General features: G+C 42.7%; 5 protein-coding genes across 10 annotated transcripts; 3 read left to right on the forward strand and 2 right to left on the reverse strand.

Moving 5' to 3' along the window:
* Positions 1-840: 840 nt before the first annotated feature.
* Positions 841-4,693, reverse strand: LOC135624599 (protein PHLOEM UNLOADING MODULATOR-like). Its single transcript, XM_065128386.1, has 4 exons — positions 4,233-4,693; positions 2,572-2,966; positions 2,271-2,464; positions 841-1,405 (listed from the first exon to the last, which is right to left on the reverse strand). The coding sequence occupies exons 1-4, from the start codon at positions 4,514-4,516 to the stop codon at positions 1,010-1,012; spliced, it is 1,269 nt and encodes a 422-aa protein (XP_064984458.1). The 5' UTR covers positions 4,517-4,693; the 3' UTR covers positions 841-1,009.
* Positions 4,694-4,900: 207 nt separating this feature from the next.
* Positions 4,901-8,515, forward strand: LOC135624600 (uncharacterized). The gene is made up of 9 exons (XM_065128387.1): positions 4,901-5,067; positions 5,165-5,274; positions 6,248-6,366; positions 6,449-6,546; positions 7,004-7,091; positions 7,178-7,312; positions 7,395-7,503; positions 7,740-7,888; positions 8,162-8,515. The coding sequence occupies exons 1-9, from the start codon at positions 5,006-5,008 to the stop codon at positions 8,207-8,209; spliced, it is 918 nt and encodes a 305-aa protein (XP_064984459.1). The 5' UTR covers positions 4,901-5,005; the 3' UTR covers positions 8,210-8,515.
* A 246-nt stretch (positions 8,516-8,761) lies between these two features.
* On the forward strand, positions 8,762-13,223 carry LOC104000533 (syntaxin-61-like). 6 transcript variants are annotated; one of them, XM_065128392.1, is made up of 9 exons: positions 8,890-9,173; positions 9,261-9,350; positions 9,633-9,745; positions 10,495-10,608; positions 10,818-11,017; positions 11,535-11,625; positions 12,189-12,254; positions 12,520-13,038; positions 13,147-13,223. In XM_065128392.1, the coding sequence occupies exons 3-8, from the start codon at positions 9,662-9,664 to the stop codon at positions 12,640-12,642; spliced, it is 678 nt and encodes a 225-aa protein (XP_064984464.1). In that variant the 5' UTR covers positions 8,890-9,173; positions 9,261-9,350; positions 9,633-9,661; the 3' UTR covers positions 12,643-13,038; positions 13,147-13,223. The 6 variants fall into 6 exon arrangements, with proteins under 6 accessions (XP_064984460.1, XP_064984461.1, XP_064984464.1 ...); XM_065128388.1 differs by lacking the exon at positions 9,633-9,745 and having other exon boundaries at positions 8,762-8,999; positions 9,246-9,350; XM_065128389.1 differs by lacking the exon at positions 9,633-9,745 and having other exon boundaries at positions 8,763-8,999; positions 9,246-9,350; positions 12,726-13,038.
* Positions 13,224-13,287: 64 nt separating this feature from the next.
* LOC104000298 (ethylene-responsive transcription factor ERF110) lies at positions 13,288-14,933 on the reverse strand. The gene is made up of 2 exons (XM_009422309.3): positions 14,230-14,933; positions 13,288-14,148 (listed from the first exon to the last, which is right to left on the reverse strand). The coding sequence occupies exons 1-2, from the start codon at positions 14,525-14,527 to the stop codon at positions 13,514-13,516; spliced, it is 933 nt and encodes a 310-aa protein (XP_009420584.2). The 5' UTR covers positions 14,528-14,933; the 3' UTR covers positions 13,288-13,513.
* Positions 14,934-21,890: 6,957 nt separating this feature from the next.
* On the forward strand, positions 21,891-23,431 carry LOC135624602 (leucine-rich repeat receptor protein kinase MSP1-like). The gene has a single exon (XM_065128395.1). It carries the CDS (start codon positions 22,197-22,199, stop codon positions 23,325-23,327), a length of 1,131 nt encoding a protein of 376 aa, XP_064984467.1. The 5' UTR covers positions 21,891-22,196; the 3' UTR covers positions 23,328-23,431.
* Positions 23,432-27,581: the final 4,150 nt, after the last annotated feature.

The following is a 27,581-nucleotide window of genomic DNA, read 5'->3' on the forward strand; positions in this document are numbered from 1 at the left end:
TTCAAAAGGGATGGATGCCTATGAACATGGCGTGGAATCTTAATCGACACATAAAAAAGAAGAATTCATTGCCAAGAACATCATCCTCTGCAGGATTTCCATCCGCTAGCAGTGAGCCAAGGAGAGTTTAAAGCCCATGGAAGGCCACCTCGTTTCATCATCCCCAAGAGTCGAACAACGTCGATCCAAAGCTCTACCTCCTCTTCCAGATGAGTTGAAGACCCCGATACCTTTCCAACGAGATTCCATGCGGCAGGAGCTGCATGCTATCTTGCACGACATCCACGAAAACCTCGACCATCCTTGCACCCACGTCATGGATCACGTTCGACCTGAACCATCTCTTGTAGATGTCCTCTTCCACGATCAATCTGTTGGAGCACCTCGGTCTGCAATTGTAGACGCACAGCATTATGGTTATGTTCGTCCCAAGTGACTCCTCTCCGCCATAGACTGGCTTGATGCACGCTCCTGATGTGCCACTGGAAACGATAAGTTCTATTACAGGTCGAGGAGACGGAAGAGATGAGAAGAAGGCTGAGATGGAGAAGATGACTGAGCGATATCAGTGTTCGCTTCATTGACACCACCTGTTGACTGTGTTTGGATGACAACAAACTCAATATGCCTTGTAAATGTATCAGATGACAACGATTTAAAACCATGAAACAGACGTTCTGCATGTCTACCTTAAGTGAAGCAATGAACATCAGGCAGATTCTCCAACTTATGTGATCCAATAATGAGCTTCTCTTTCATATATCTAAATGATCTTTTCAGAAAAGCCAGAATATATAATTGTTTGTGTGTGTTTGTGCAGTGTTTAATGGAGAAAGAAACTAGTCAAGACAGCAGGATCATGTCATTGTTCCAAATAATGTCCAAACAACAGAATAAGTTTACAGAAAAGACCCATAAAACCACATATAAAGTACAACACATACTTTAAAAAAGTACAACATAGGTTACAACCATCAGATACAGAAGCTGGTGATAATTTCACAACGAATTACCCGTCGCTGGTCAGCGTAAAGGCGAGGAGCACCATAATGAGGGAGACAGTAATGGTTGTGCCAGCAAATAACCATATAGCCCATTGAGAGGAGCCCCGCCTCTCTTGACCAGCCCTCTCCACCTCCTTCAAGAGATCCCTAATCTCATCGATGTCTGAATCCTTAGCCGCATGAATCAGTCTGCTCTGGACCTCATCAAGTTTGGCGAGTCTTTTGGTTTTGGTTGCATCTTTAGCAGACCAAATGAAGCCAGTCATTCTCCACAGAAGGATGCCGACATAGATTGCCACTATACAGTCTACGGTGTAATGGTGGCGTTCTCGAATCTCTCTCTGGGCACTGTGCAGCACTAGAATCCATGTCAGAGCTGACGTCCAGCCACCATATGCTTCCTGAGGCCAGAAACAATTAAAGTATATTTTAGCAGTTCTACCAAGAATTCCAATATGCAGCTCAGAAATAAAATAAAAAATTGAGAACTGCAGGTATGCCACCTTATCACTCTAAATTCATTCTGTTAAATCAAGAATATGAAACTTAAAACTACAGATTGTTTAGATATGACTTTCAACATTAAACTGAGGTGCTCATGCAACATTTGTTCTGCAAGAACCTATGATTATGAAGTCACTGCTCTGAATTTATGAAAATTTCCTTATCACAATAATAGAGTGGATGGGTTTTTCTGCTTCTCATTCCATTGTTTTACTTCCATTTATGAGCTCCCTTTGCATCAAACACATGACAGAGAATAATAAAACCAACAGCATAAGTTTCAGAGGCAATTGGATATCTATGAAGCTTAAGACAATGCAATTAGAGGATGTGATTTTGTTTCAACAATAAACTGAGGCATCATTTGTTTCCTTCCACAGTACTTGTGATTTTGATATTCTTGCAAACTATAAATATAGGATAAAAAGAAATTCAGAAAAGAGGATATGAGAAACAAAATGATAGATTAGATGCAATTAATTGATATCAACCACAATTAGTCGGATAAAATTATCAAGATAACAACAAGGAGCAAAAGGTGATTTATGTATCAGAATGTGGCTAATATTAAAAGATGGTGAAGCTATAGTAAAAAACATGGTTCGTATTATAACAAGCAACAATAAGCCGAAAATGTCCCAACAGTCACAAACATTGTCCATACACCACACCAAATGCCTCAAGCAAATTTATCCATTATCATCTATAATTAAATTATGCTGTTTAAAAAAATAAAACACATGCACAAAGAACTAAGCATACCGTCCATGCCATAGCAGTCAATACAGCAACAAGCATATGACCACTGTATAGCAGGTCATTACAACCGCCACCAGCTTTCTTCAACAATTGATACCATGAAGATCCCTCTGAAACAGTGGGCCTCAATATATCTATCAGAAAGTTCATCCGGCCCCAATTAGGCCGATATTCACCAGGATATTCTCCAATTGTGGCTAAAAGACAAGCAGGAAAAAAAAAAAGCTTTCAATTAGCAGCTTATAGATTTATAATGTTAAACTAATAAATAAGTTAGATCTTGACCAATCCTAACTAAACTAACCGTAGGGCATATCTGTTTGTATTAGCTTGCGAATGGCATCCGAGTTAGAAGCATATGGCATATAATATTTCTGTACCCAAGGATGAGGATGATAGGGTACTGGAAATCGGACTTCAGCACACCAAGGTCGTACCGATGGAAGAATTGTAGAAACAAATGTTACAGCTCGAAGAAGACGCCCTATAGCCATGGTAAACATATACCTCGCGGCGAGTCCAAGACCAGGGGCTTTAACAGAGTTAAAAACCACAGAGAAAGCCAACATCACAAACAGCATTAAGAAATGATGTAGTCCAATTATATGTGCTCTTAGCACGTCAACCACAACCTGTGGAAGCTTCTCATTCAGGAACAAAAGCAACCACTGACCACTATCAGGAAGTGGGGGTGAAGATCTGCCAATTGAGAATTTCTTGAATCAGCAAAGTTGAAAACCATAATAAATAATCAATATTAGAATGCATGCTAATCTTTTGAGATGTATAAATAATTATGGGCAAACACTGAAAATTATTTTGTAAATAGAATTGTCTAAAAACAACAGCTTCTGATAGAGCCATGAAGAAAAGTTTTCTGACATTTCCAAGGAAAAGTTCTAGCTTGATGATACAATAGATGTACCACAAAACCTAAAAGGCTTTCTTTTCATTCTGCAGAAAGCTTAAAAATGATGTGCATAGTGGCCTCACTAACATAGCCAGTAAGAAAAATTGTTGCTTAAAGGATATACTATAAGAAAAACAACCACATGAACAGATATGTTTCTGGTGAATATCTACTTAAGAAACCAAAGGAAAGAGAAATCCTATGATTTCTTAGAAGTGTCATTCTAAGAATATAACAATGTTATTGAACAAGGACTTTTGTAATTATTGTGACGGAGCATATGACACTTTTTATTTCTTTGACATGGAAAATTGAACAAGCTAGAAGATAGTCAGAACATTAGCTTCTAATTCTGCACAAGAGCAATGACCTCTACATACGCTTCAAAGATAATAGAGGTGAATTGGTAAACTATAAGCAATTTGGTTAAATATATGCATCACTGCTTCATTTTTCACTGCAGATATTATAATATCCTGATTTACACTGTTTCAATTGTACATATTACTCATCTCTCCAACCTGCCTAAGACATATTCGTTACTCTTCACATACACCGTAGATTTAAAAGCATTGGTAGTAAAGAAGTGTTATATTGATGACCTGAAGCATGCATGGGATCGACATGACAATCTAAAATGAATCATCTTTTTGTTCTTTTTTGCATATACAAGCACTGTGTTACCCCAAATTAACTGATATCATGAGCAATTCTTCTTTTTCTGATCATAAGACTGTATGTCATTTTCTACTAGTTGGTTAAATTAATTATGGCCGGGTCCCAAAAAGCAGGTGGCGAAATGTTGCAACTATATCACATCAAAATGCCTTCTTTTTTCCAGGTTGTAATTCCAGTTTTTGACATGAAATTTCTCAGACATGATAAAGAGTAGCATATGTGGAGAAAATCGATGTATAACTGAAATTTATCACCAAATAATTTAACTACATTGACCTCCTTCAGACCAAAAATCACCAGGAACATGCTCGAAACAGGCAAAAATGACTTCTTCTAAACTTAGTTTGCAGCATTGGATCCGCAGAGGTGGTACTTACGTATGCCAATCGAGGCCGAGGACAGCGGTCACGAATCGGACGGAGAGGGCTTCGCAGAGCAGGGCGGAGAGCATGAAGACCAGCGAAGCGAGGAAGGGGATCGCGGCCCGTAGCTCTAACGGCCAGTGCCGGTAGAAGGGGGCGCGACAGGCCGCGGCGAGGGCCAGGACCGCCCACAGGGCCGGCTGGAGTCGCCCGTGCCACGAGGGCGAGACATAGCGCAGGTAATCGACCGCCACGTACGAGATCGCCGCGAGGCCGAGACCCTCATTGGCTCTCGGCATCGCCGGCGAGAGGTGCTGGCGGCCGCCCCGGGCTTCTCCTCCTGAGGCCTCCCGCGATGGACGAAGGGAAGGGACGGAGGGAGAAGAGAAGAAGAGGGGAAGTGTTCGATTAATTGCCAGGTGAATTTAAAGGAAAGCAAAGCTGCCGAGCGGAAGGAAGGCACGACAAAAGGGGCGGAACGGAGGAGTCAAGCGGAATTTTAAGGCAGTGGAAATTTCGATGACCGATGATGGAGGAATTCGAGTTTTCATGAACTTAAAGGGCTTTTCTGCGTATTAGTCTTATACATTCGTGCCGCGCGTGTGGGAAAATATTTCTGAAATTACATATTTATGAAGGAGCTATCTGTAAACATGCACATAAACGTGGTTCGCGGTTCCCTGTCCTCCGCCGTCCCCTAACTCTTTAAACTCCCCTGTAACCCTAACCCCAGAAAGGGGCCGGCAAAAGGATCGAAAACCCCCCCTCGACGAACTCCCTCGTCAGCGATGCAGCACGACGACGTGATATGGCAGGTCATCAGGCACAACCACTGCAGTTACATGGCCAAGTACTTCCCAAGGCTTTCGCTCCTCTCGTTCTTCGGAGACCATCAATCCGAGTGATTTTTAATGGGTCTCTAATACTTGTTGGTTGGTGTTGTGTAGAATCACCACGGGGATTTTCTGTAGAAACCCGTACAATGTTACCGGAATCTGCAACCGCAGCTCTTGCCCGCTCGCCAACAGTCGATACGCCACGATTCGTGATCATGACGGTACCTTGTTTCGAATTTATCCCCTAAAATGTCTTGCTATTTGGATTGCTGGTAGGAAATTTATGTGTGGCGTTGATTGGTTTCTGCTTCACACTTATTTTTTCGTTTGTCTAACATCTATTAATCGAAGAAGATGGACGTGTGATAAACTATGTAAAGTTTTTGAAGACTATGATCTATATGCTGGAGTTGTAAGTTTTCATTCTGGTCTAAAATTTGATTACAGAATGAGGACATTGACATTGTTACTGCCTACCTTTTTTTTAATTTTTTGTTTGTTATTTAGAGGCTGCTCTTGAATCAAGGAAGAAATAAAGAATTTGTTTCACAGAAGGATTTGGTATCTCAAGATCATAAGTTTGGGGCAGCTTTTTGTTATGATTAATTTTAACATAAACTTGCTTCTTATATGCATAATTGAAATTTGTAACAAAAACTGGCATGCGAATTAACTGGCAAAGGTAGACATCGATGAAGAAGAGAAGAGTCAAATCCATAATGGAAATTACTGTTGAAAGATAATAGTTTTTTTATAATTTATATGTTTAAGCTTCCTTATGGAACCAGGTCATTGTGGTCTTCAATAAGTATTATCTGGATTGCTAATAATTGGATTAGTTTAATTGGGTGGTTGTAAAGAAATTAGTGTACTGAAGCATTTGTCTTCTTTTAAAATTTCCATACAGTTAGTGAATTTATAATTGAGGATTGACGTATTTTACCTTCATGTACTTTCTGAAATGAAACCAGATAAGTTCCCCATCTCCCATGCCCCTTTCTGAAGTTGACCTTGTTGATGTGCATCTGAGCTAGCTTGAATGGGTTTTAGAATGTATCAGTTCTAGTTTTATAGTCTAGCTTTAATAGAACTGATATCACTTATTTCTTGTTCCTTAATAATTTTATATATTTTTCTAGTTCTACTCCTGAAAATGCTTTGGTACTTTTTATCCTGACTTGCTGTCTTGTGCAGGAGTGTTTTACTTGTATATGAAAACAATTGAAAGGGCTCATAAACCAAATGAATTGTGGGAAAGAGTTAAACTTCCTAGAAATTATGAGAAGGCACTAGAAACTATTGGCAAGCATCTGGTACTTGATATTCTTAATGACAAGCTAACCTGACTTTTAACTTTTGGAAGCACTAGATGCATCATCCTTTTGGTTTTGGCAGGAGTACTGGCCTAAATTACTTGTGCACAAAATCAAGCAGCGCTTAACCAAAATGACTCAGTATCGAATACGCATGAGGAAGCTAGAACTGAAAGTGAGGTACGTATTTATTTCAGTCATTCCGTAGTTTCAATATGTTACATGTAGAGTAGCTGGAGATCAGGGTTTCAGACACGAAAATAGCATCTCTGTATTTAAAATCAAGGCTCCATATGTTGATCCTCCCCAAACCTTGCTTCGGTGGGAGTTTCATGGATCGAGTATCCTTTTAGAGTAGCTGGAGACTCGATAATATCAAAACTCTCCTTGTCTTGTCCTCATAGAGGTAAAGCATGTGTCAATAAAGAACGACAGTGTAGGTGTAGGGTATTAGACAATTTTTTTTATAATTCCATGTTTTGGCCTTTGGGCAACAAACATATTTTGAATCCACATCTTTTTTTTGTCCTTTGTGTTGGAGGCAAGGGATGTCTCTTTTTTCAACAATATTTGGTCTTTATAAAAATGGGAACCAGCAAACAATCTTTAAAAACTGGGAAGCTTTTGTTTGATACAGGGAGAAGATAATTACTGTGCCTAGAAAAGAGAAAAAAAGAGAGGCAAGGAGGGAGGAAAAAGCTGAAAAAGCTGCAATTCTTGATAAGGTTTGTTACATTTCTTCTTTTGTTAATTATTTTATAGTCCTGTTTGTCAGCATCAGCACGCATGACTTGTTGTAAGTGTTATGCAGAGTATCGAGAATGAGCTGCTGGAGCGTCTCAAGAAAGGTGTTTATGGTGATATATATAACTATCCTGTTCAGGCATATAACAATGTCCTGGAAATGGAAGGCCTACAACCAAGTGCTGAGGAAGAAGATGAAGAAGTATGATTTAGAGTCAATTTCCGGCTCATCTTCTGTTTCTTTGGCTGTTTATAGTAACTTGTACTTGTTCTCATTTTACCAGGAGCCAGAAGTAGAATATGTTGAAGGTTATGATGGACTCGAGGAAGAAGAGGACATGGAAGATTTTGGTGGTTTCCTGAAAAATGAATCTTTGATGGATGATGATTATGGTATAGATTTTTGACTCAAGGCATTTATTCTTTACATTTCTTTTTTGTTGTTGTCTGATTAATGCAACAACCATAGAAGTTCGATACAATAGTGACAACACTATACTAGTGGTTCCATTAAAAATTTCAATAATGTCCGGCTCTGAACTCAAGTGGATCACAGTTCCGCTCCCAGTTAGTCGATCTTATCATCTTGGGATGTGAAGTTTCTGCTAAATATGCTAATTTTGGTGCAGATGAAATGGATGAAGAAAATGAAGAAATAGAACCATTAGATAAACACCCTGCCAAGAAAATACGAAAAGCATCTGCATCTGAAGCTAGAAAGATAGAAGGTGGTGATTCTGGGAAAAAGTCAAAAAGAAAGGGGAGGGTAATCATCGAGGTACTGTGCCTTGTTCTCTGTAACTGATTAAAATCCTTCTCCTCCTTTTGCAAGTAGAATAGTCTCATTACAACAACAATAGATCCATTGAGATTTTTTTTTCTTTCTAAAATATGTAATTTGCAGCACTCAATCCCTTTCCGTCTTTTCCTTCCTCCCTCTGTATTTTTTTTTTCTTTCTCCTCCTTTTTGCCTTTTCTATCTTTTCGAAGAACATTATAACTGATGAGAATTTCAACTGCTGTAACTTAATAATACTTTTGGATTACACAGGTTGAGCAGGATGAGGAATTGGGTGAGAGACAAAAGGCACATGTATAAAAGCTCAAGTTCCCTTGGTTTCCTGCATGCCCTTCACATCAAGCATCATCCCATGGTATGTACCTCGAGGGCAGACACTTAAGGAGCGGCGAGACCGACGTTTCCGACCCCGAACAATTTTTGATATGATGTTGGTGTTAATGCAACAAAATGAGTTCTGTTAGTGTAACATCTAATTAGTTGAAATGTTTTGTAATCCTTTGTGGGACTCTCGTAAGGTTAATATTCGTGATTGGTAAGCATGCAGTTTGCATTGTCTTCCCAAATTTATCGATATCTTTATAAATGAATTGTTTCGGTAGTCCACTTTCAGCCTTAAGAAAGTGTATCAATCACTTCATTACCTGTTGCTGTGATTTGATTTTGGGTTCAATTCTTTAGTTTTTTTTTATCCCTTTGAAAGAATAAGTATGTTCGTTCACTATTGCTAAAATATCAATTCCGAACATTATCTATCATAATTCTACCGTGGCTTTCCATGTCATACTTCGATCGGATTTGGTGCTCTGATGGCTAAGCTAATAATCATGTTTTAATAGCTATATTAATAAATATGACAATTGAATGAACTCAATTGTTTTATTTGCATCGCTTTTTTTTTTTTTTTTTGCCTAAAGGGCAAAACAATAATAATAATAATGACATGGCACTCTATCTTCTTTTGTTTGATGTCACGTTGTGTATGCCTAAACCAGTTCGACCCGACCCGACAATCCTCTATTCTCTTTGCTCTTCCCCGACCAACCAATTCTCCTCCCGGCCACAACCGTTCTTTTTCGTGCCGCTTCAGGTACTCCTTCGCCCGGCATTTCTCTTCCTTCCTCCGATCTTGATCTCCGTCGTCCTTCCCCTATTCCGTGCCATCCGCGTCTTTGTGCGCTTCGATCCGGCCGACCCAACCGCTATCTCGTTGCCGGAGCCTCGTGTCTTGTGCCCTTTCTCGTAGACCATGGATCTGGGTTTGGTTGGTTTCTTGTTCGTTTTATACTGTTAATTATGATGCCGTCGATCTTTGTTTGCTCATTGGCTGCAGTAGTTGGTCTCTGAACAGAGGCGCCGATCGATCTCTCTCGAGGAATGCGCTGAGATGACACCTGCTCAGGATCCATTCTATGTTGTTAAAGAGGAGATTCAAGAGTCCGTAAGTCACTGTCCCCTGATCATTTGCGAATTGGTGACCAAGAGAATTGGTCATTTTTCTTTAGCAAGCAATTCGATGATCGATCAAGGCATTTGTCCAAAACCTGTGCATTCTGAGAAATTGGACAGTTTGTTTGATGTTCCTATGCAAGTGGGCATAACTTTATTATTTTCCAAATCAAACGAGAACTCTGTCTAGCGGATTTCTCATATTCTAAAGGCAGTCATATCTGTTTATGATTTCATCTGCTGTTTTTTTTTTTTTTTTTTTTTCTGGTTGCAGATTAACAAACTGCAAGTTACTTTTCAACAATGGGAACAAACCCCTTAAAACACCGAGAGAGTGTACACCTTACAAAACAGCTTGTTGTCAGCTGTGAGAGCGTAGAGTGGCAGGTTTTACTTTAAGCAAATACAAGTGATTCATGTTATGTGTTTCTTGTTATGTTTTAAGAAATCTCCATCATCTCAAAATGTTCATCGTGGTAAAACTTGTGAGAGTAGAGAAGCAAGTGCACTGAACTGAAAGATACCTTTTAGTGAAGGTAATTTCAGCATAATAGTCTCCCTAATGCTTTAATTTCACATATGGGTCCCTTATTCTCATTATTTATATGAAAGTCGCTAAGTTTTTTCTTCCATTCTGCAAGTTATCCCCTTCCATCCACTTTTCTCAAACTATGATCAAAATGAAGGCCTTTTTAGCCCAACAGCTAACAAAAGTTGGCTTATGACTTAGCAAAAGATATCATTAAGGGAAAACTTATATGGAGTACAAAGGAAGCAAAAAAAAATGAAGGGTAAAATTTCTGTTATATGTGTGTTGTTAATGATCTAAAACTGTTGGTGGAATATACTTGCAATATTCCTTCAGATTTAACCTAAGGACCAATATGTACAACTTAAGAGATTTGTATAAGTTTCATATAATCAACTAAACTGGGGGGCTGTAAAAAATTGAAAGATTTTGCTGCTTGTGTGTCTATGCTTTCATGTTAAGAAATTTGATAGATTTTTTTAGCTTTCTCTAATGTTGATGGAAGTCAGATGCTTCTGGACTCATCAAATCTAACAAAACTTGCTTTCCTGGTTGTCTCTGATGGTTGAACTCTTTTGTTGAACTTGATCATTCTATTAATGGAAAGGTGGATGAATTGGATATGGCAATTGCAGTTGCTGTGAGAGATCCTGCATGGTATGGCCTTGATGAAGTTGAACTTGAAAAGCACAGGAGATGGACTAGCACTGCACATTATCAGGTAAAGCTTAAAGTAAAGTTTGGAACTATTTCTTTATTATCATTTTTTTTACGTCTTGGATTGGTTTAAATTTTTTGCTTATAATATAGGTAACACCTTGTCTTGTGCTTGAGCTTGTGGAGACATGCATATTCAGAAGCACAACCATTACATATTTTTATTTGTTTCCATTTTCTTCATAATTTCTGATCATTTCAGTAGTAATGTAGGTGGGTAATATTAGGAAAACTGTAGAAACAGGAAAGGAGAAGCAGAATTCATTCAGCTTAGGTACAAATGGTGTGCGTAAAGAGCTGCTGGGGCTTCCGAATGATCATGCTTCTCAGGCAGGCAGATCAACCAATTACATTAACCAAGATAATGATGATTTTATCTCTTCAGAATCAGATCAGCAGCTGCTCCTGATAAAGTAATTCTTTGTCTTTTTTCATTTTCTGTTTTTTGTTATAGTGGTGAATGAGGTATAAAAGTTTAGGATGCATCTTCTGCAGCAGATTTGGGATCTGTGATCAGTTTTCCTATTGGTCAGTTCATAGTTGGTGGTCAACCAAGTTGATAACTTTAAATTTCTTGTTCTGGCACTCATTGGCCATGCTCTATTTTGGTGGTTTTATCAATGCTTTCTAGGATATGAGAGGGGCAGTGTAAGTAGTAGGACCATTGTTTTATAAATTATATGAAGTTTGTATTCTTCTAAAGCTTCCACGAGTCTTTGGTCCTTGGATACAAACTCTAGTTTCTTACTGGAGCTGTGATATTTATTGACACCACGAACTGTGAAGGAAAAATCCATCTTCTCTATAACAAAGAACCTCCTTATTCAAGTTTATTATTAAAAAAAAAAATAGGTACAATAAGTGTAGATTAGGTTACATAAAAGATTGCATTTTGTTGACACCTCTTTTATTTCCTAAATCTTACTTCAGGAAAGAAGATGAGGAGCTGGATGAGCTTAGTGCTAGTGTTTGGAGAATTGGAGATGTAGGACTTACTATACATGATGAACTTGTTGGGCAGGTATGTTCAACAACAAAATGCCTAAAAATGTCCTGCAATGATTAGTTGACTGATAGGAAAAAAGACTCCTGTCAAACTAACAAGATCCAATGGTGTTGCACATTTTGAGTATAGTGTTCTTGCATAATAGAGAATCAGGAGTTATTTTGCCTTCCTCTATGTAATGAACAATAAGTTCTCTTTTCCTAAAAAGTTCTGCTCCAATATTGTGGAAAATGGAAAACATTATGTCTTCTGACTTGTAAATGATTCTGGTTGGCTCTGGTCTCAAGAACTTTGTTATACATTATCTTGGTGTATAATGTTCAATACATACACATCCTTCTTGGTGTTTAATGTTCAATAATATTCAGTAAGATGTTTTTTGGTCACTGCTGGATCCTTTAGATTTATTAACAGCATGGCCATGTGAATTCCTCTCTATAAAGATACTTTCATTGGGGTCAAATATCCTATCATCTTCATAACCATGCAAACTAGTCTCTGGTTTACAAGACAAAACAGAGCTCCTTAGTGAAGAGTTAAATTTCATATTCAGTGTGTAAGACTTTCTGCTGCTGCAGGGAAAATTATTGGATGAATTCGGCATGGAAATGGAGAGTACTTCAAACAGGCTTGACTTCGTCCAGGTTAGTTTCCGCTCCTCCCCCTCTTTTTATTATTGTTTTTTTCAAAAGCAAAATTGTTGTTCAGCTTAGTGTAACCTTAGGAACAGGATTGTTTTATTCATTATGTACATTGTTCCAATTTAAGATTTGATTCAACTAAGATCGACTTTAATCGTGATATGTCTTGCTTTCATTTTCCCATGAGCTCGTGGTTTATTTGAAGATTGATCTGGGCTTTCATAAATATCTCCAAAACCATACCGAAAGAGAATATTTTTCTTTGCAGAAAAAAGTTGCTAAGGTGATGAAGAAGGCCGGCGCCAAGGGCCAAATCATGATGATAGCATTCTTGATAGTTCTCTTTATTATTCTTTTTTTTTTTGGTTTTCTTCACATAGATGGAGACTAAATTGATTTGAGCAGAAACACTTCGACTGTGAGCCATGGTTCTTTGAAGAAATATTGAGGCTTTGTTACTTGGTGTCTTATCAGGTTATACAATTCTCAAACCAGTAAAGGATTCATGCGTACCGCCGCATGGCGCATTGTGAATTGGACTCATCAGCTGCTGCCACCACCAGCATATACTGAGATTCTACCCTCCTGGACTGGTAGACAAATTGCTCGTCATCACAGCATCTTCAATCGAGTTACCACATTTACCAAGGTAGAGCAACACTGACATCCATTTCGTTTGGGCTGCTCTATCCATGCACGCATTCGGCAATTCTGGACTAACATAATCTTAGGGGAAGGGAATAAGTTTGGTTCTGCCCCATCCTCAGCACATATTCAAGTGAAGCACGTAAGGCACTGTAGCTATTCGCATATTCTTTGTTTCTTTTATTTCATCTGTGCCTATCCTAACTATCTCGCTGACTTTTTCCTCTTGTTTGCTTGATTCGTTTCGAAGTCGGGCAGCCGCGTCCCAAACGTATACGGTCACCTGAAGCAACCTCGGCAAATCATATATTATACAAAGCAAAGAAGGTAAGTGTTGCTTTTGACCAATAAATCTTAGATGAGAAAGCAAACAAGTTAGGCATTCACCGCATTTGCTTTTCTTTTTCACGTGTTTTGATTGAATAAAGCAAATAAAAAAGAATGGGGATTTGGTCAACTCTGCAAAGAAGACCATCCAACATCCAATTCCCGAGTCAAACACATCAACCAATCAAGATACTAACAACAGCGCCACGACGACAAAAACCTTTCAGTGCCAAACTAGAGCCTGTGTTTTAGATCCAAGAAATGCGCTCTGAAGCTCCGGGAGTATAGTGTCAATGCGAGGAAGAAGATGGAGGATAATGGCTGCATCCACTCCAAGGTGGAGGTTGAAGATAATCCATCTGTTGCTCTGATTCTGGGGGATAGATGAGCGGAGAAGACGGAGGAAAGGGACCAGAAGCGAAGGAAGTAGAAGAAGCCAAGGAAGCATCCGTGAAAGGAGAAGCTGCAGAAGCTCCGGAATACATCATTTGATCCAACAGTGCAGTCGGAGGCATCCTCTGGTACTCCCCTTCTCCCCGCAGCAGCCTCGAGTACTCCATGTAGTCTCTCGCGGCAACGGCGGCGGTGGAGCCGGAGGCTCCGTGTCTGCCGAACGGCTGGGACTCCATGTGAGCCTCCGGAGTGGCCGCCGGCGCTTTCCGAAGCCCGACTTCCTCGGGGAAGTTGAGCTTGGCTCTGTTTCCTCGGAACCGGAGGGCGGCCTCGTCGTAGGCCCGGGCGGCGGCCTCGGCGGTGTCGAAGGTGCCGAGCCAGACGCGGGCGGCCTTGTGGGGGTCACGTATCTCGGCGGCCCATTTGCCCCAGGGGCGTCGCCGAACGCCCCTGTACCTTACTCTCTCTCCTTGCTCTGTTCCTGCCATGGCGGCCGCCGCTTCCGCTGCAGGAGCTGCAGTTTGCTCTGTTGCTGCAATCACATGAAACCAGGTCACTAATCTTACAGACTAGAATGCGGAAGATCAGAAATGAACGCCTTCGCTCCTCCAACCATCTGCCGAAGCCGCCGACGACGACGACCTCCCAAAGTCCCCAAAGCTAGCATACAACTCGGACGCGGCCTCATGCACGAAGCCCTCGTTCCACCTCGTCTGCCCACTGCCACCACCCGGCGGCGCCTCCGTGCCGCGGTCTCCCGCGACCACGTGCACCAGCGCCGACACCATCACCGACCTCTCGTACTCCATGAACGAGGAAGTCAGTCTTCCCGTCGGCGGCACGTGCGCTTCACCGTCGCTCCCTCCGCCGCCGTCGCCCGCTCCTGTATCGCTAGCCACCTTGAAACACATGCAAGCTTTGAGCTTGTTGGCTCCTCAGCGTCGGTCGAAAGCCTCCAACCGTTCCAAACTTGGATGACGAAACCATATATATATGAAGGAAAATGATGAGGCCGTCGGAACGTGGTAAGCCGCCGCGAGAACTATCATTTGGGCCGTCGCCTCCAAGAATCCACGTCTCTTCCATAGACCTCAACGCCCTGCAAAGTCGACAGACACACATATTTCCCACCCAGCCATGCTATTGGGTAAAAAGTCAATCATGAGGGCGTTTTGTGGTAGTAAAAGTGTCGACGAAATGGAGAGGAGCGTGTTCATATGGGTTTGACCACCGAGTCGGCGCTGCGTGTGGTTGGCCGTTGGCAACGTCGGTGCCGCCGCATGTATTAAGTATAATAAGGAAAGCGTGGCTGAGGATGAGAGAGAAGGAAGAGGATTTTTTATCCCTTTCTATTCCTATATATATATATATATATATATATATATATATATATATATATATATATATATATATATATATATATATAATTCTGACATAAAGAGATTCACGGGCACTTTTATTTTCTGTTTCAAACATCAGAATTATAAAGAAATACTCCTTGTTTTAAACAAAAATAACATATTTTTAATTGATATTTTTGTTTTGGATGTTTGTAGTTTCATTTTTAACATATGTTCCTTGGGTAAACACAAGAAATGTTTTCGAATGTTATTACGGATATAAAAAAAATTCAGGTGTTTTATATATACAAAAATAATATGTTATTTTCTTTAGCTGTGATTCAAATGGTCTCTCCGTTGAGATTGTAGCGTGTTGAAAACCTTTGAGATGACTATTAATGCATCACTAAGTTGGAAGTCAAAATGTCGGGTTGCAAGCTCGGAATCGGACACTCTGTATGGATCACAGCGACGCCTCTCCATTAGCTTTCCAGCCTTCTCCAACTTGTTCTTCTTTCCACCACGGAAATAGGATTCTCGAGTTGCCTTGTCGGAAGGACAAGTATCCAATAATATCTCAATCCGATTGGATCCAATAATACTTCTTTATAGATACCATGGGGCAGGTGGTCTTCATATGGCATCTGATAAAAGTCATCCTCTTCCAATGGTGTATGCTATTGTGGTCAAATTCGATGGTCGTTCGAGTTGAACCGCTATCTACAATGAGTCTTTAATCTGGCAATTAACATTGTTGGAGCTCTTTGAAGGTCGTCCTTTACCTACGGAGCTCCGCGAACCCCGGGCTTTTGTAAACCAAGTCAAACACGATATGGTCAACCCCACACACGTGTCAACTGTACACTAAGAGCCGACAAATTGGAAGCGTGTGATGGGTTGTTGCTTCTATATGTTTGATTCAATGGCGGTGCTTTGGATCATCTCATGTTGGGTTGATTCGTTGACTAGGATCGAGGACAATGGAGACCAACACATCATGACCACCGACTCATCCAATTTGTATTTTATTAGCACGGAACAGTTGACTATGGGGTAAAAATCAAAGTAGGATAGCTAGCTAGCATCAATGAAGTTCTCCCCATGATGCTCGCATTAGCAGAGAAAGAACATGAGCAGTGGAAATCCATTCCCTTACTATCAAATCTACGTATGCATGCAACGACGCCTCGTGAACGCCAACGTCAACGCTCACGACATGTTGTGGTCCGAACAGTTGCTCTACAGTACTTCGTGTTGGTGGTGATGATAACAAGTGCAGGGAAATGCAACACCATCGAATCGAACGGATGAACGATAATGCTGCAACCATAAGCCGCTTCCTCGGTGGCTGCCCCCATGGTCAACTGTTGAGTTTGTACTGTGCTAAGAACACACAAATTGGATGATGTGTTGGTCATAGATATATATATGTTGTGTGGTCGAAGCTGGTGCGCACATCGATTTCTTCTCCCTCCACGACTTTGGAACCACTTACAAGGATGGATGGAAGTATTCAGCGATTGGTTGAGGAATATAAAGGACTCGTGGTGGGGAAGGCATTAGTTTTGACCGCAATAACTTGTCAAAGCTTCTTTATGGTTGGCTGGCAAATTTAGTGAGCCCTTTTCATGTCTTCCTATGTCGACGGCTTTTGGTTTTTGGTTTTCATGATTACTGTTGAAACATAGACTATAGATTCGACAGATGATGGTTTTCATTTTCATCATCTTTTATACTGGTCTGTTTCGGGGTTGACTATCTGAAGCCCAACATGCATGAACATCCAATCAGATAAGAGTATGGCTGCCTTTAGTCTCTTTCTACGATCATAGACATGTAGGTATATGGTCTTGAGCTCTTTCCTCTTGCTTTCCTGATCATGTTCTTAATTGCTCCGTTGTTTATATTCATGCTTTCATACGTGTTCGAGTTGTATTTTTTCTAACAGTGATAATTTAATTAGATCTACATCGAAAATGAATAAGATTAAGATTGATTTATAAAGGTCTATTAAGTATATTATTTAATTTTTACTTTGATCGGTGTCGGTAAATGAACAGATGATGATACCAAAGGCTAATTCAAAAGGATGTAATGTTGTGCTTACAAACATGTTCAAAGTGTTATGAAATGTCGAGGATGGTCAAAGTCAAACGGGTGTTTGGTTGCTTGCAAGTGGATTGTTTGCTTGCAGTATATTGACACGCAATTAGATAGATCCCTAAGTGGACTTTGGAGGTTAAAAGACCACATGATTCATTTGTTGGCTATGATGTAATTGAAAGTTGGATTCGAATGCTCTTTTCATTCTTTCACGTTTTGCCTTGTCATCAATGATCAAAGATCTTTTTGAAATCAGTCATCTCGAATTTTGACAATTTGAAGACATCCAAGGAGGATTCCAACAAGACTTAATAACACTAAATAGCTCACAATAATCAATCCAAAATTTTAAAAATGTGTTTGTTATTACTATGAGCATCACAAACATTAAACATGATAGAACAATGATAGAAAGACTTTTAAAATTTTAAAATTTAAATTTGTGTTTACGATTACTACGAGCATCACAAACATTAAAGGACAATGATTAGAAAACAATCATGAAAGATGGGACCTTGAAGTCGAAAAATAGACTCGTCGATAGTATTATCATGCGGAATCAATCTTACCAATCTCTTATTCAAATTAAATCGATTAATTTAGAAGTAATTTTGTATATTATAAGTTGCCACATAGTGACATACTGAATAATTCAGATCATGTTTACTAATATACTTAAGAAAAAATAAAATAATAATAAATAACAAATATTAATTATGATTAAAGATTCTAAATCATGAAATGATTATGTAAAGATTGATCTTCATGAGGATGGAATCATATCAATCAATAATATTAATTTTTTAAAGAAAATATCAAATTATATATTTGATTTGAATCATTTTTTTTTTACTTTTTCTTTTTTTTTTCTTATACTTTAGCCTATAAGAAAAGGCATAAATATTTGTAAAGGAAATCAATCGCAAGTGGATCAATCAAAAAAATCTTTTCCTACCTTGAGTGGTATGAGACAATATTTATTTTTCGATAGTATGATTCTACAAGACGTGCCAAGGTATAAGACCTTCATCCTAAAAATATTTTTTTTAAGATAGTTATTAATTTATTTTCTTATTATCTTTTAGATACTATTTTCGATTCATATCTTTAATATTTCTCTATTATCAAAAAAAATATTATATCACTCAGAGAGAGTGTTCAAACTAACTTGAAGGTATAATTAAGTTACAAGAACTACGTTTCCTTAAGCACTTTCAGATATGAATATGAAACTTCTTCCACCTAAGTTTAACCAAAATATTCTATATCAAGATTTATTCATATCTTAATTACGAAAACATATGATGCGGAACCAATATTATTTATTTTTTATTTCAATAAAATTGATTAATTTACATATCATAAGTTGCCATAGGATAACATACTAAATAATTTTAATCAAGTTTCTTAGTTTATTAAGGAAGAAGAAAATATAGAAAGAATTTAAGAAAAATCATAATTATGATTAAATATTTAAAATCCTAACGGAAGATTTTGCTAATAAATCATGTATTTGATTTGATTCATTTTAATTTTTTTTCCTTTTATTTTTTCTTTTATTGTATTTAGTCTATAAAAAAGGGTAAGTAAGATATTATAATAAAAATCAATCAAAGATGAATCAACGGAATAAGTTATTTTATTATTTTATTATCCCGAGTGAGTGATACAAGACCAACATGAGATCATTTTTGATAATATGATTCTAATATACAAAAGTAAACCCGAAAGTATTCTCCTTGAGTCAGAGCAAATATGATAATTATTCATTTATTTTTTAATATTTTCGTATCTCTCTTTTTTTTTTATTTTTCTATTGTCATAAAAAATATTTTATTGCTCTCATCATAAATCACGTTACAAACACATTAAAAAAATACGATCGAAACATCCAAATCGACCTTATATGTTGTTACACCAAGTAAAATTATAATCATCGAAACCTAAAATATAGTTAAAACTCCCCAAAATAATCATAGAGTACCAGAGAAATCAAAAGAAATGGAATCATTCCAAAGAGAATTGCAAACTAAAACACGCATTACTTGCATCAATAACATACACTAACCAAGATTTATCTTTAGAAAATTGATGAATGAAAAGTTAGCACCTTAACATTTGTGACACGATAGTCGGGTGAGCAACACTCCTCCAACCTCGCCCAAAGCAGGATGCTGCCTTCTCTGCCGAGGACTTAAGACAAATGTGTTTCCTACTACAACACAATGACATGAGGCTTATATTTGACTTCTTAGCTTAGTAAGATAATCCGCAACATGCCTTCTTCTAAGGTCTCTCTATGATACCGGCTAAGAACCAAGGTTCGCAATACCATATCAAACTGGTATTTTGATCTGGGCTTGGTACCGGTACGGTACGGTATATCGAGCGGTACATCCAGATGTACCGAGTACTGTAACACTGCTACGGTGCTACAGTGCACTCGGACCGATAACAGGCGGTCCGTGTACCAACAACCTGTCGGACCGATACGTACCGCTCATACCGAGCGGTACAGTTCGGTATGACAGACCCTGCTAAGAACTATCATAAGCAAAGTTAGGAGGAATGAGGAGAGGAGGAGAAAACATGCTCAATGTTCTTTATAACATCAGTCGATGGCTGGCTGGTCTTTCTCTTTTTATGCTTCGATCGAGCATCCCTCTCGTGCCTATTACCAAGTTACTCCGGTTGAGACTTGGATTCTATCTTCCATGGTCATCGAGGATTGGCAAAGACTCATCGCTCTCATTTGTTGTTGTTGCTGCGTTATTAGAAGAGCCCGAAGCCCTCGTCGTCTCCCCATTCGGTTGACAAAGATTCACTTCGAGGTTTTCTCACGTGGTTTTTCGATTTTCTTTTTTTTCTCCGCATAAAAAAATTATAATATGCTTTTGTTATATAAAAAATTTAATGTTAGAAACGTTGAAATCAAATTTATGATGAATACATTTAGATTTTATCCAAAAAATATTTATACAATCTACAAGAATATCATCCTCAAATATAAAAATCACAGTATTGTCGAAGAGAACTAGACTCATCTTTAATTTAATTAATAAATTACGGACAAGAAGAGATAAAAGAAGATATATAATCTCGAAAAAAATAAAAAAATTATAATCTCTAAAAAATATCACGTATTAACGTCTCCACGTTGAGTTCCTAAAAGATACTATTATTTATGATAAATAATTAAAAAATCATTCCCTTCCAATGCGACAAATCTATAATATATTTTATCAAATTAGATAAAACTAAATAATCTGCTTTAATTTTTCCCTTCCAATGCGACAAATCTCAAGGCTTAAATGGCATCGTTTTATCTGCACTCTGTACTCTCTTATACTATTATTTGGGCCGTGGATATTTGAAAGATCCACGGCCCAAATATCCCACCGGCTGTATCATTTGATGTTTCATCCTCACCGCCTGATCGAAGAGCCTTCCAACCTTGCCAGGGGTTGCTTCAGCCCCTTTGGCAACCCGTGCGTTGCCGTCCACAGAGTGCCGTGCTTCAGTGGTGTTGACACAGTCCACCGATTTGTGCCCTCCACAACCACAGTGGAACCAAACTATCTTTTCAAGAGCATTACGTGTTAAAATATGGGTTCATTTGATGTCAATTTCTCACTTTATTTTTGTAGAAATAAAAAAAAAAACTTTTTTTTTAATCTTGATAGGGATGATTTTACCTCATGTCAACTCATCTGTCACGGAGACTAATACTTAAGCACAGGACTCTAAGTCATCAACCCAAAATGATACAGTAATGCATCTCGACGTGTCCCGCATTAATAACCGACAATAATCGTCCTATCTTATCAAGATCATATAATAATCAGACGTTTCACTTAATTTCATTTAAGAGCAACAAGTAAGAAGACACATGAATTAAGTCTAAAAAGAAGAGGAAACTATTTATACACTAACTTAATTATATAGTTTATATTACTTTTTTTTTAAAACTAATTTAAGCATTAGAGGGAGCACATGAATTAAGTCTAAAAAGAAGAGGAAACTATTTATACACTAACTTAATTATATAGTTTATATTATTATTTCTTTTTACTAATTTAAGCATTAGAGGAATTGTATCAAATAACCTCCAACGTCGACCTATCATATATGATCGTTGATCGCTTAAGGACACACGATTTTCAATTAGACGATTTCACCTAAAAAAAAAACAAAGAGACGAATAAACTTGCACCTTAGGTAATAAATGAATCATACCATACCGACTCGTCGATGATTCTCGTAACATCACACCTAAATTCATGCTTTGCTGAGGAAATTAGGAAATTCGAGAGAAGTCTAGAATCTCATCAAGGTGACATGACAAGCGGGCAAAGTCCCACTCAACGTGTGATGTAGAATGTCATACTTTCTATTACCGTGGGACATACTTTGACTTAGTCGTCCAATGCCTTTGATGCACTGTAGCCGACAGGATAGACGAGCTCTGCAATGAACATCCCAACGTCCAGAAAATAACACATCTCTCCTCTCCTCTCCTCTCCTCTCCTGCTTACAGCAAGAAAAACCTATTCTTACGACCAGCAAATGAGTTCACGCACTGTCTGTCGATCATGCAGTCAACTGCATCCAACAACGTAAAAACCTGAAAGGATCAGCTGACAACATCACATCTGACAGTGGTTGCAAGCAGTATCGACACTACTCGGATGAGAAGTGAAATGTGAATCGAGCCTGATTATGATTGGATTTGATCGTGGAAGATCTATTTCAGATGCGACGACAGCTCTAATAAAAATCTAGTCGGGTCAACAAATCGAGTTATGGCGTGCGGCCTTTTCTTCGTCTTTAGACCAACTTGGATAGAGAGCCAAGCCATGGACAAGTCTGATCTTTCTCCCACCTGCACGGCATCTGCCTGAAGCTTCTGCTTTCTGAGGCGCTTGCGAAGACCGCAGAAACAAATAAAAACCACAGCAGTTGACTCCGATGGAAGACCGAATAGCTTAAACAATAGAAACCGAGTCGCCTTCCCGATGGCGCTTTCGTCGCCTTCCCTCCTCGCAGTCAAACTTTCTTCCTCCTCTTACGTATCTTTCAAGCAATCGACACCCACCAAATCCTAGCCTCGACCTCCCGATTGCCATCGACCGCGGCCATGGAGGCCGGTCTCCAGGTGCTGATCGCCGCCGCCGCCAGCTTCCTCTTCGTCGCCCTTCTCATCGGGAGCCTGCTCCTCGTCTGCCGCGGCCGGGCCAAGCCCCGACCTTTCGGCTCCCAGATCGCCTCCGACGTCGAGGCGGCGCCCGACTTCCGCTCGCTGGACCGCCTGCGCTCCTCGTCGTCCCACTCCGGCGCCGGAGACGAGAGCAGCGCGTCGTACGACCCGTCGCTGGACCGGATCTCCATGTCGGAGCTGATCGCCGCGACGAGGAACTTCGCGCCCGACGGCATCATCGGGGACGGCAGCTTCGGGTTCGTCTACAAGGCCCAGCTGTCGTCGGGCGCCACGGTCGCGGTGAAGCGGTTGTCAGCCGACGCCGTTCACGGCGTGCGGGAGTTCCGAGCGGAGATGGACACCCTGGGGCGGATCCGGCACCCGAACCTGGCGCGCATGCTGGGGTTCTGCGTCGCCGGCCGCGACCACGTGCTCATCTACGAGTACCTGGAGAACGGCAGCCTGGACCAGTGGCTGCACGAGCCGGACGCCGAGGGGCGCCCGCGGCGGCTGCCATGGCCGGCTCGGGTGAGGATCATGCGAGGTGTGGCGGCGGGGTTGGCGTTCCTGCACGACGGCTGCCGGCCGGCGGTGATCCACCGCGACATCAAGGCCAGCAACGTGCTGCTCGACGAGGGCTTCGAGGCGCGGATCACCGACTTCGGGCTGGCGCGGGTGGTGGAGGCGCCCCGGACCCACGTCTCGACGCAGGCGGCGGGGACGATGGGGTACATGGCGCCGGAGAACCGGGAGGGGGCAACAGCGGTCACGCCCATGGCGGACGTCTACAGCTTCGGAATACTGATGCTGGAGGTGGCGACGGGGCAGCGGCCGAACCTGACGGTGCGACCGGAGGGCGGCGCCGGGGGGGAGGTCGGGCTGGCGCGGTGGGCCCGGGGGATGGTGGAGCAGGGGCGGGGCCCGGAGGTCCTGGACCGCGAGATGGGGGAGGCAGAGACGATGGAGAGCCAGGTGCGGGGTTTCCTGGACGTGGCCTACCGCTGCACCGAGGATGGACCCCGCGACAGGCCTGCCATGATCGAGGTAGTCGCTGCTCTGGCCCAGCTCTGAGACACCAGGAAAAGACATTTCTATCCATGTTCCTTATCACGTTTCACTGTACCCATGACACCGAACAAGGGAATATACAATTCATCCACTCTGTTAATTGTTCATAGACGTTAATAGCTACATAGATAGATCGTATCATTCATTATATATATATTTATATATATTCACGCAATTTATTCATGCGATTGTTTTAAGTTAGTGTTTATTTTCCTTTTGTACTATTTCATCTTAAATATAATGGGGCATTTTATCGAAAAAAAACCCTTTATGCCCTTTTTATGGATAACCCTCTTATTCGTTTGAATTTTAATAGTCGTAGTCTTATTTTTCACTATTGATAATCCATTGCTATAGACAATCCCTTAAAAATATTATTTACTATTTTATAATTATGGTATAAATGATTTTATCACTTTCTTTTTTTTCTTCTTTATAACCTTGTATTTCATCCTCGCTATCAATGTCGTCGCTTGTTGACGACATTATCGTCAACCCTATTCGTTGCGGACGTCGCTCATCATCTCCTTCGACATTGTTCGCTGTCAACACTTGACATCGCTCAATGTCGTTCGAACCCACTCGTCATTGATGTCATTCGATTCTACTCATCGACCTCTCGATACTTTGAAGAACAAGAAGAATAAGGTGTTTATGTCCACTTACAAAAGGATAGTTCAACAGTAATAAAAAAAATAAATTATGATCATAAATAATAAAAAACTATAAATTAAATTTTTTATTTAATAATAATATAATATTATTTTATTATTTACAACCCTAGTATTATAGATTTTTTTTTTCCATCGCTATCGACACCATTCCCTATCAACATAATTGATGCTAACCCCACTTGTTGCGGATGTCACTCAACCCTCTCTGATGCCTCTTCACTTGTTGTGGGCACTGTTGACGCTCGCACGATGAGCCCTCATCGCTCGCCATAGGTGTAGTTGGAAACGATATGAAGGAGGAAGAGGAGGATATTTATGTTCATTTATAAAAGGATAGTTTACAATTGATTAAAATATTTAAAATAGGATTGTATATAATAAAAATAGGTTACAAATAGTGTTACGGTAAGTAACTTTTTTAGCCGTGACCTGGGGGTCGACGCGGCTGGTTCAGGGGTCCGAACGACTAGGATCAGGCGAGGCTACCAGGCTTGAGATCTCGGGACGGCCGATTACGGGGAATAAGGCCGGGATGCTCCGCGTTGTTGGGTCGGCTTTCCCCGAATACCTGCACAAAGGTCGGGTCGGTGATTCGGCCTCATTCCGGTCAAGTTAGTGGTGTAGAGGGGAGTTTTAGGGGGAAATCGTGTGCTTGTCTGCTTACCTTGCCGGCTGGGAGCCCGTGGGTATTTATAGGTGAGCTCGATGTTACCTGACGCCACCCCGCCGGGGCAGAGCCGTACTCCTGATCGCGTCTGTTGCCGTTGTGGGCGTTGCGCGGTAAGGTCGAGTTGTAGGGTGTGGCAAGCCTTGGCCGACGCCTTCCCCTGCCCTGTCCGGTCGTACGGGGTCAGCAAGACGAGGCCGTGCGGGTACGGTCCGTGAGGGTGCGCGTTATGCTGGTATTAATGCTTGTCCCTTGGCGTGGTGCGCCGTTTGGGGCGGCTGTCATGGGGCAGTGTTACGTCAAATCCGGTGCGTCATGTCCTATTCGTTTTTACCCCTATCATATTCCCCCCCCGGAAGGAGCTATGCGTCGGTTTTCGTATGCAGGGGGAGGGGCCCGAGGCATGGCTCCTGTCTCCGGGTGACTTGGCCACGCGGGTCTACGGGGCGAGTTGTCGGCGGGTCGGTCGGACGAGGCCAAACTTGATGATCATAGGGCCGAAAAGGGTCGGGTAGTATGATGCGATCGGGTTATCGTGCCGCCGTGGTCTTGGGAGGCGTGCAGCCGAGGGCCGAGGAGCCCGGCGCAGGCGGGTTACCGCGCAGGCGTGGTCTCGGGAGGTGTGCAGCCTAGGGCCGAGGAGCACGGCGCAGGCGGGATATCGCGCAGGCGTGGTCTCGGGAGGCGTGCAGTCGAGGGCCGAGGAGCACGGCGCAGGCGGGTTACCGCGCAGGCGTGGTCTCGGGAGGCGTGCAGCCGAGGGCCGAGGAGCCCAGCACAGGCGGGTTACCGTGCAGGCGTGGTCTCGGGAGGCGTGCAGCCTAGGGCCGAGGAGCACGGCGCAGGTGGGTTACCGCGCAGGCGTGGTCTCGGGAGGCGTGCAGCCGAGGCCTTGCTTTTGATTTTTGGCGGCGGTGGGGGCCGAAAAGTTACCGTATTTAATCCCGCCTCGAGAAAGGGCGGGTTGGCTCGTTGTTGAGGTCGAGGAGCCCGGCTGCTGCCGCTTTAGCGGGGTCGCCACGTCATGCCTTCATTAAGGCGAAGGGCCTTTTGGTGTCTTTCGATGCGACGCGACGGCTGGGCGCGTGCGTGGGTGAGCTGTTGTCCGTTCTTGGGAGGCGAAGGGGCCTTGATTCTGGCGGGACATCACCCTTAAGTAGCGGACGCCGAAGTTTGTCTCTATCTTCTGCTGCGACGTTTCCTCCTTCGAGCTCTGCCGTTGCCTCCCTGACTCTCTTCCCGGTCTCCTGCGTAGTCTTTTCCTCCTCCTAAGGTCAGTTGGGATGTCGTCCTCTTCTCCTCCTTTGTCCCTTTCGTCCTCTTCTTCTTCTTCTTCTTCCTCTCCATCCCCTTCCCCCCCCTATCCTCGGGGCTGGAGAGGGGAACCCCGCTTCGTCCCCCATTGAGTCTTCTGACGGAAAAGCAGCATGAGCCCTCGAGGCTCTGATGTGGCCACACAACCTGGACTCCGTCGTGAGCGGGTCTTTGCTGGAAGGACTCCGCGATTGTTATCATATCCCGGGGGACTGTATCCTCTGTGCCCCCGAGCCGGGGCAAAGGGCGTATGATCCCGTCCCGAAGGGCTTCGCCCTGTCCCTTGACGCCCTGGAAGCGGGCTTGCGCTTTCCTCTCCATCCACTCATCGTATCTTGCCTGTCCTTTTGGCGGATCTTGTCGTCTCAAGTGACGCCGAACTCTTGGCGTTACCTAGTGGCATTCCTAGGGGAATGTCATTATGCCAGCATCACCCCTACCCTCGATCTCTTTCTCCCTTGTTACCGTCTCTGCAAGAGCTTGGGGGGCTACTTCCTGTCGGCCCGAACGGGCTTTCGCGTGGGGGGTGCCCCTTCCAACAACAAGGGATGGAAGGGGAGGTTTTTCTATATCAGCCGTGAGCAGGACTGGGGCTTCGGAGTCCGCTGGTCCGCGCAGGCGATCGATAACACCACCCCCTGCTTGGGCGATGCGGAGCGCCACGCTTTGGGGAGGCTGAGAGATATCCTCCCTAAGTCGCAGGCCATCCGGGCCATGACCGAACAGTGGCTGGTCGAGGCGGGCCTTAGCTCGGTGCCTCTGGGTACGTTTAACGGCGCTTGGATTGGGGTTTTGGCGTGGCTGATTCTAGGTACTAACCCGTTCCATCTTTTGCAGAAATGGTGAAGCTCCGATCGTTCCTGGAGGTTCAGGCGCCGCAACCTCCTCACCCCACTACGTCGGGCGACCCGACACCTTCTCTCCCAACTCAGCCAGACGACCCGCAGCCCGGCACGGAGGCCGCCCCACTGGAGGTCGAGGTTGAGCGTCCTTCGAAGAGGGCGAAGACAACCCCGTCGAGGGGCCCTGAGGCAGGCCCCCGCTGCGGCGGGGCCGGGTCTAGCCGGCGGCCATCGGGGAAGGGCCCGCGCCCTGTCTCCGTGCGCGACCTGTGCCGACTCCCGGCTGGAGACGGGGAGCCGTTTCTAACACGGCTGGCGAGCGAGATCCCACTCGCTGGGGCCGACGAGCCCTTGGTGGCACGTTGGGAAGGCCTGTCCCGAGGAGACAGGGTGTGGGCCGGGGGAGATCCCTCCGTGGCATTTCTCTGAGGCGCGCTTCACCCCGACATGGCTCGGGACCTGTACACCTACCCTTCGGATGTGCTGCTCAATAAGTCCGCCCAGTCTTTGGTCTGGGTACGTTTCCGCTTTCAGGGCTTGTCTGTCCGACGCCGGCTTTCTTGACCCGATCTTCCTCGTGTAGGGGCTCCGTTATGCGACGGCCCTGATGGACAGGGTGCGTGACGCCGGCCGGGTCATCGGGGGCCTTGCCAACCGCAACGCCGAGCTCGTCCGCTAAGTCGAGGAGGTTCGATCCGGCTCTGGTCCGGAGGTCGTGGCGGCTGCCGAGCAGCGGGCGGCGGATTTGGAAGCGGAGGCT

Source organism: Musa acuminata, chromosome BXJ2-10 (assembly GCF_036884655.1).
Source record: "Musa acuminata AAA Group cultivar baxijiao chromosome BXJ2-10, Cavendish_Baxijiao_AAA, whole genome shotgun sequence".
Taxonomy (NCBI): Eukaryota; Viridiplantae; Streptophyta; class Magnoliopsida; order Zingiberales; family Musaceae; genus Musa; species Musa acuminata.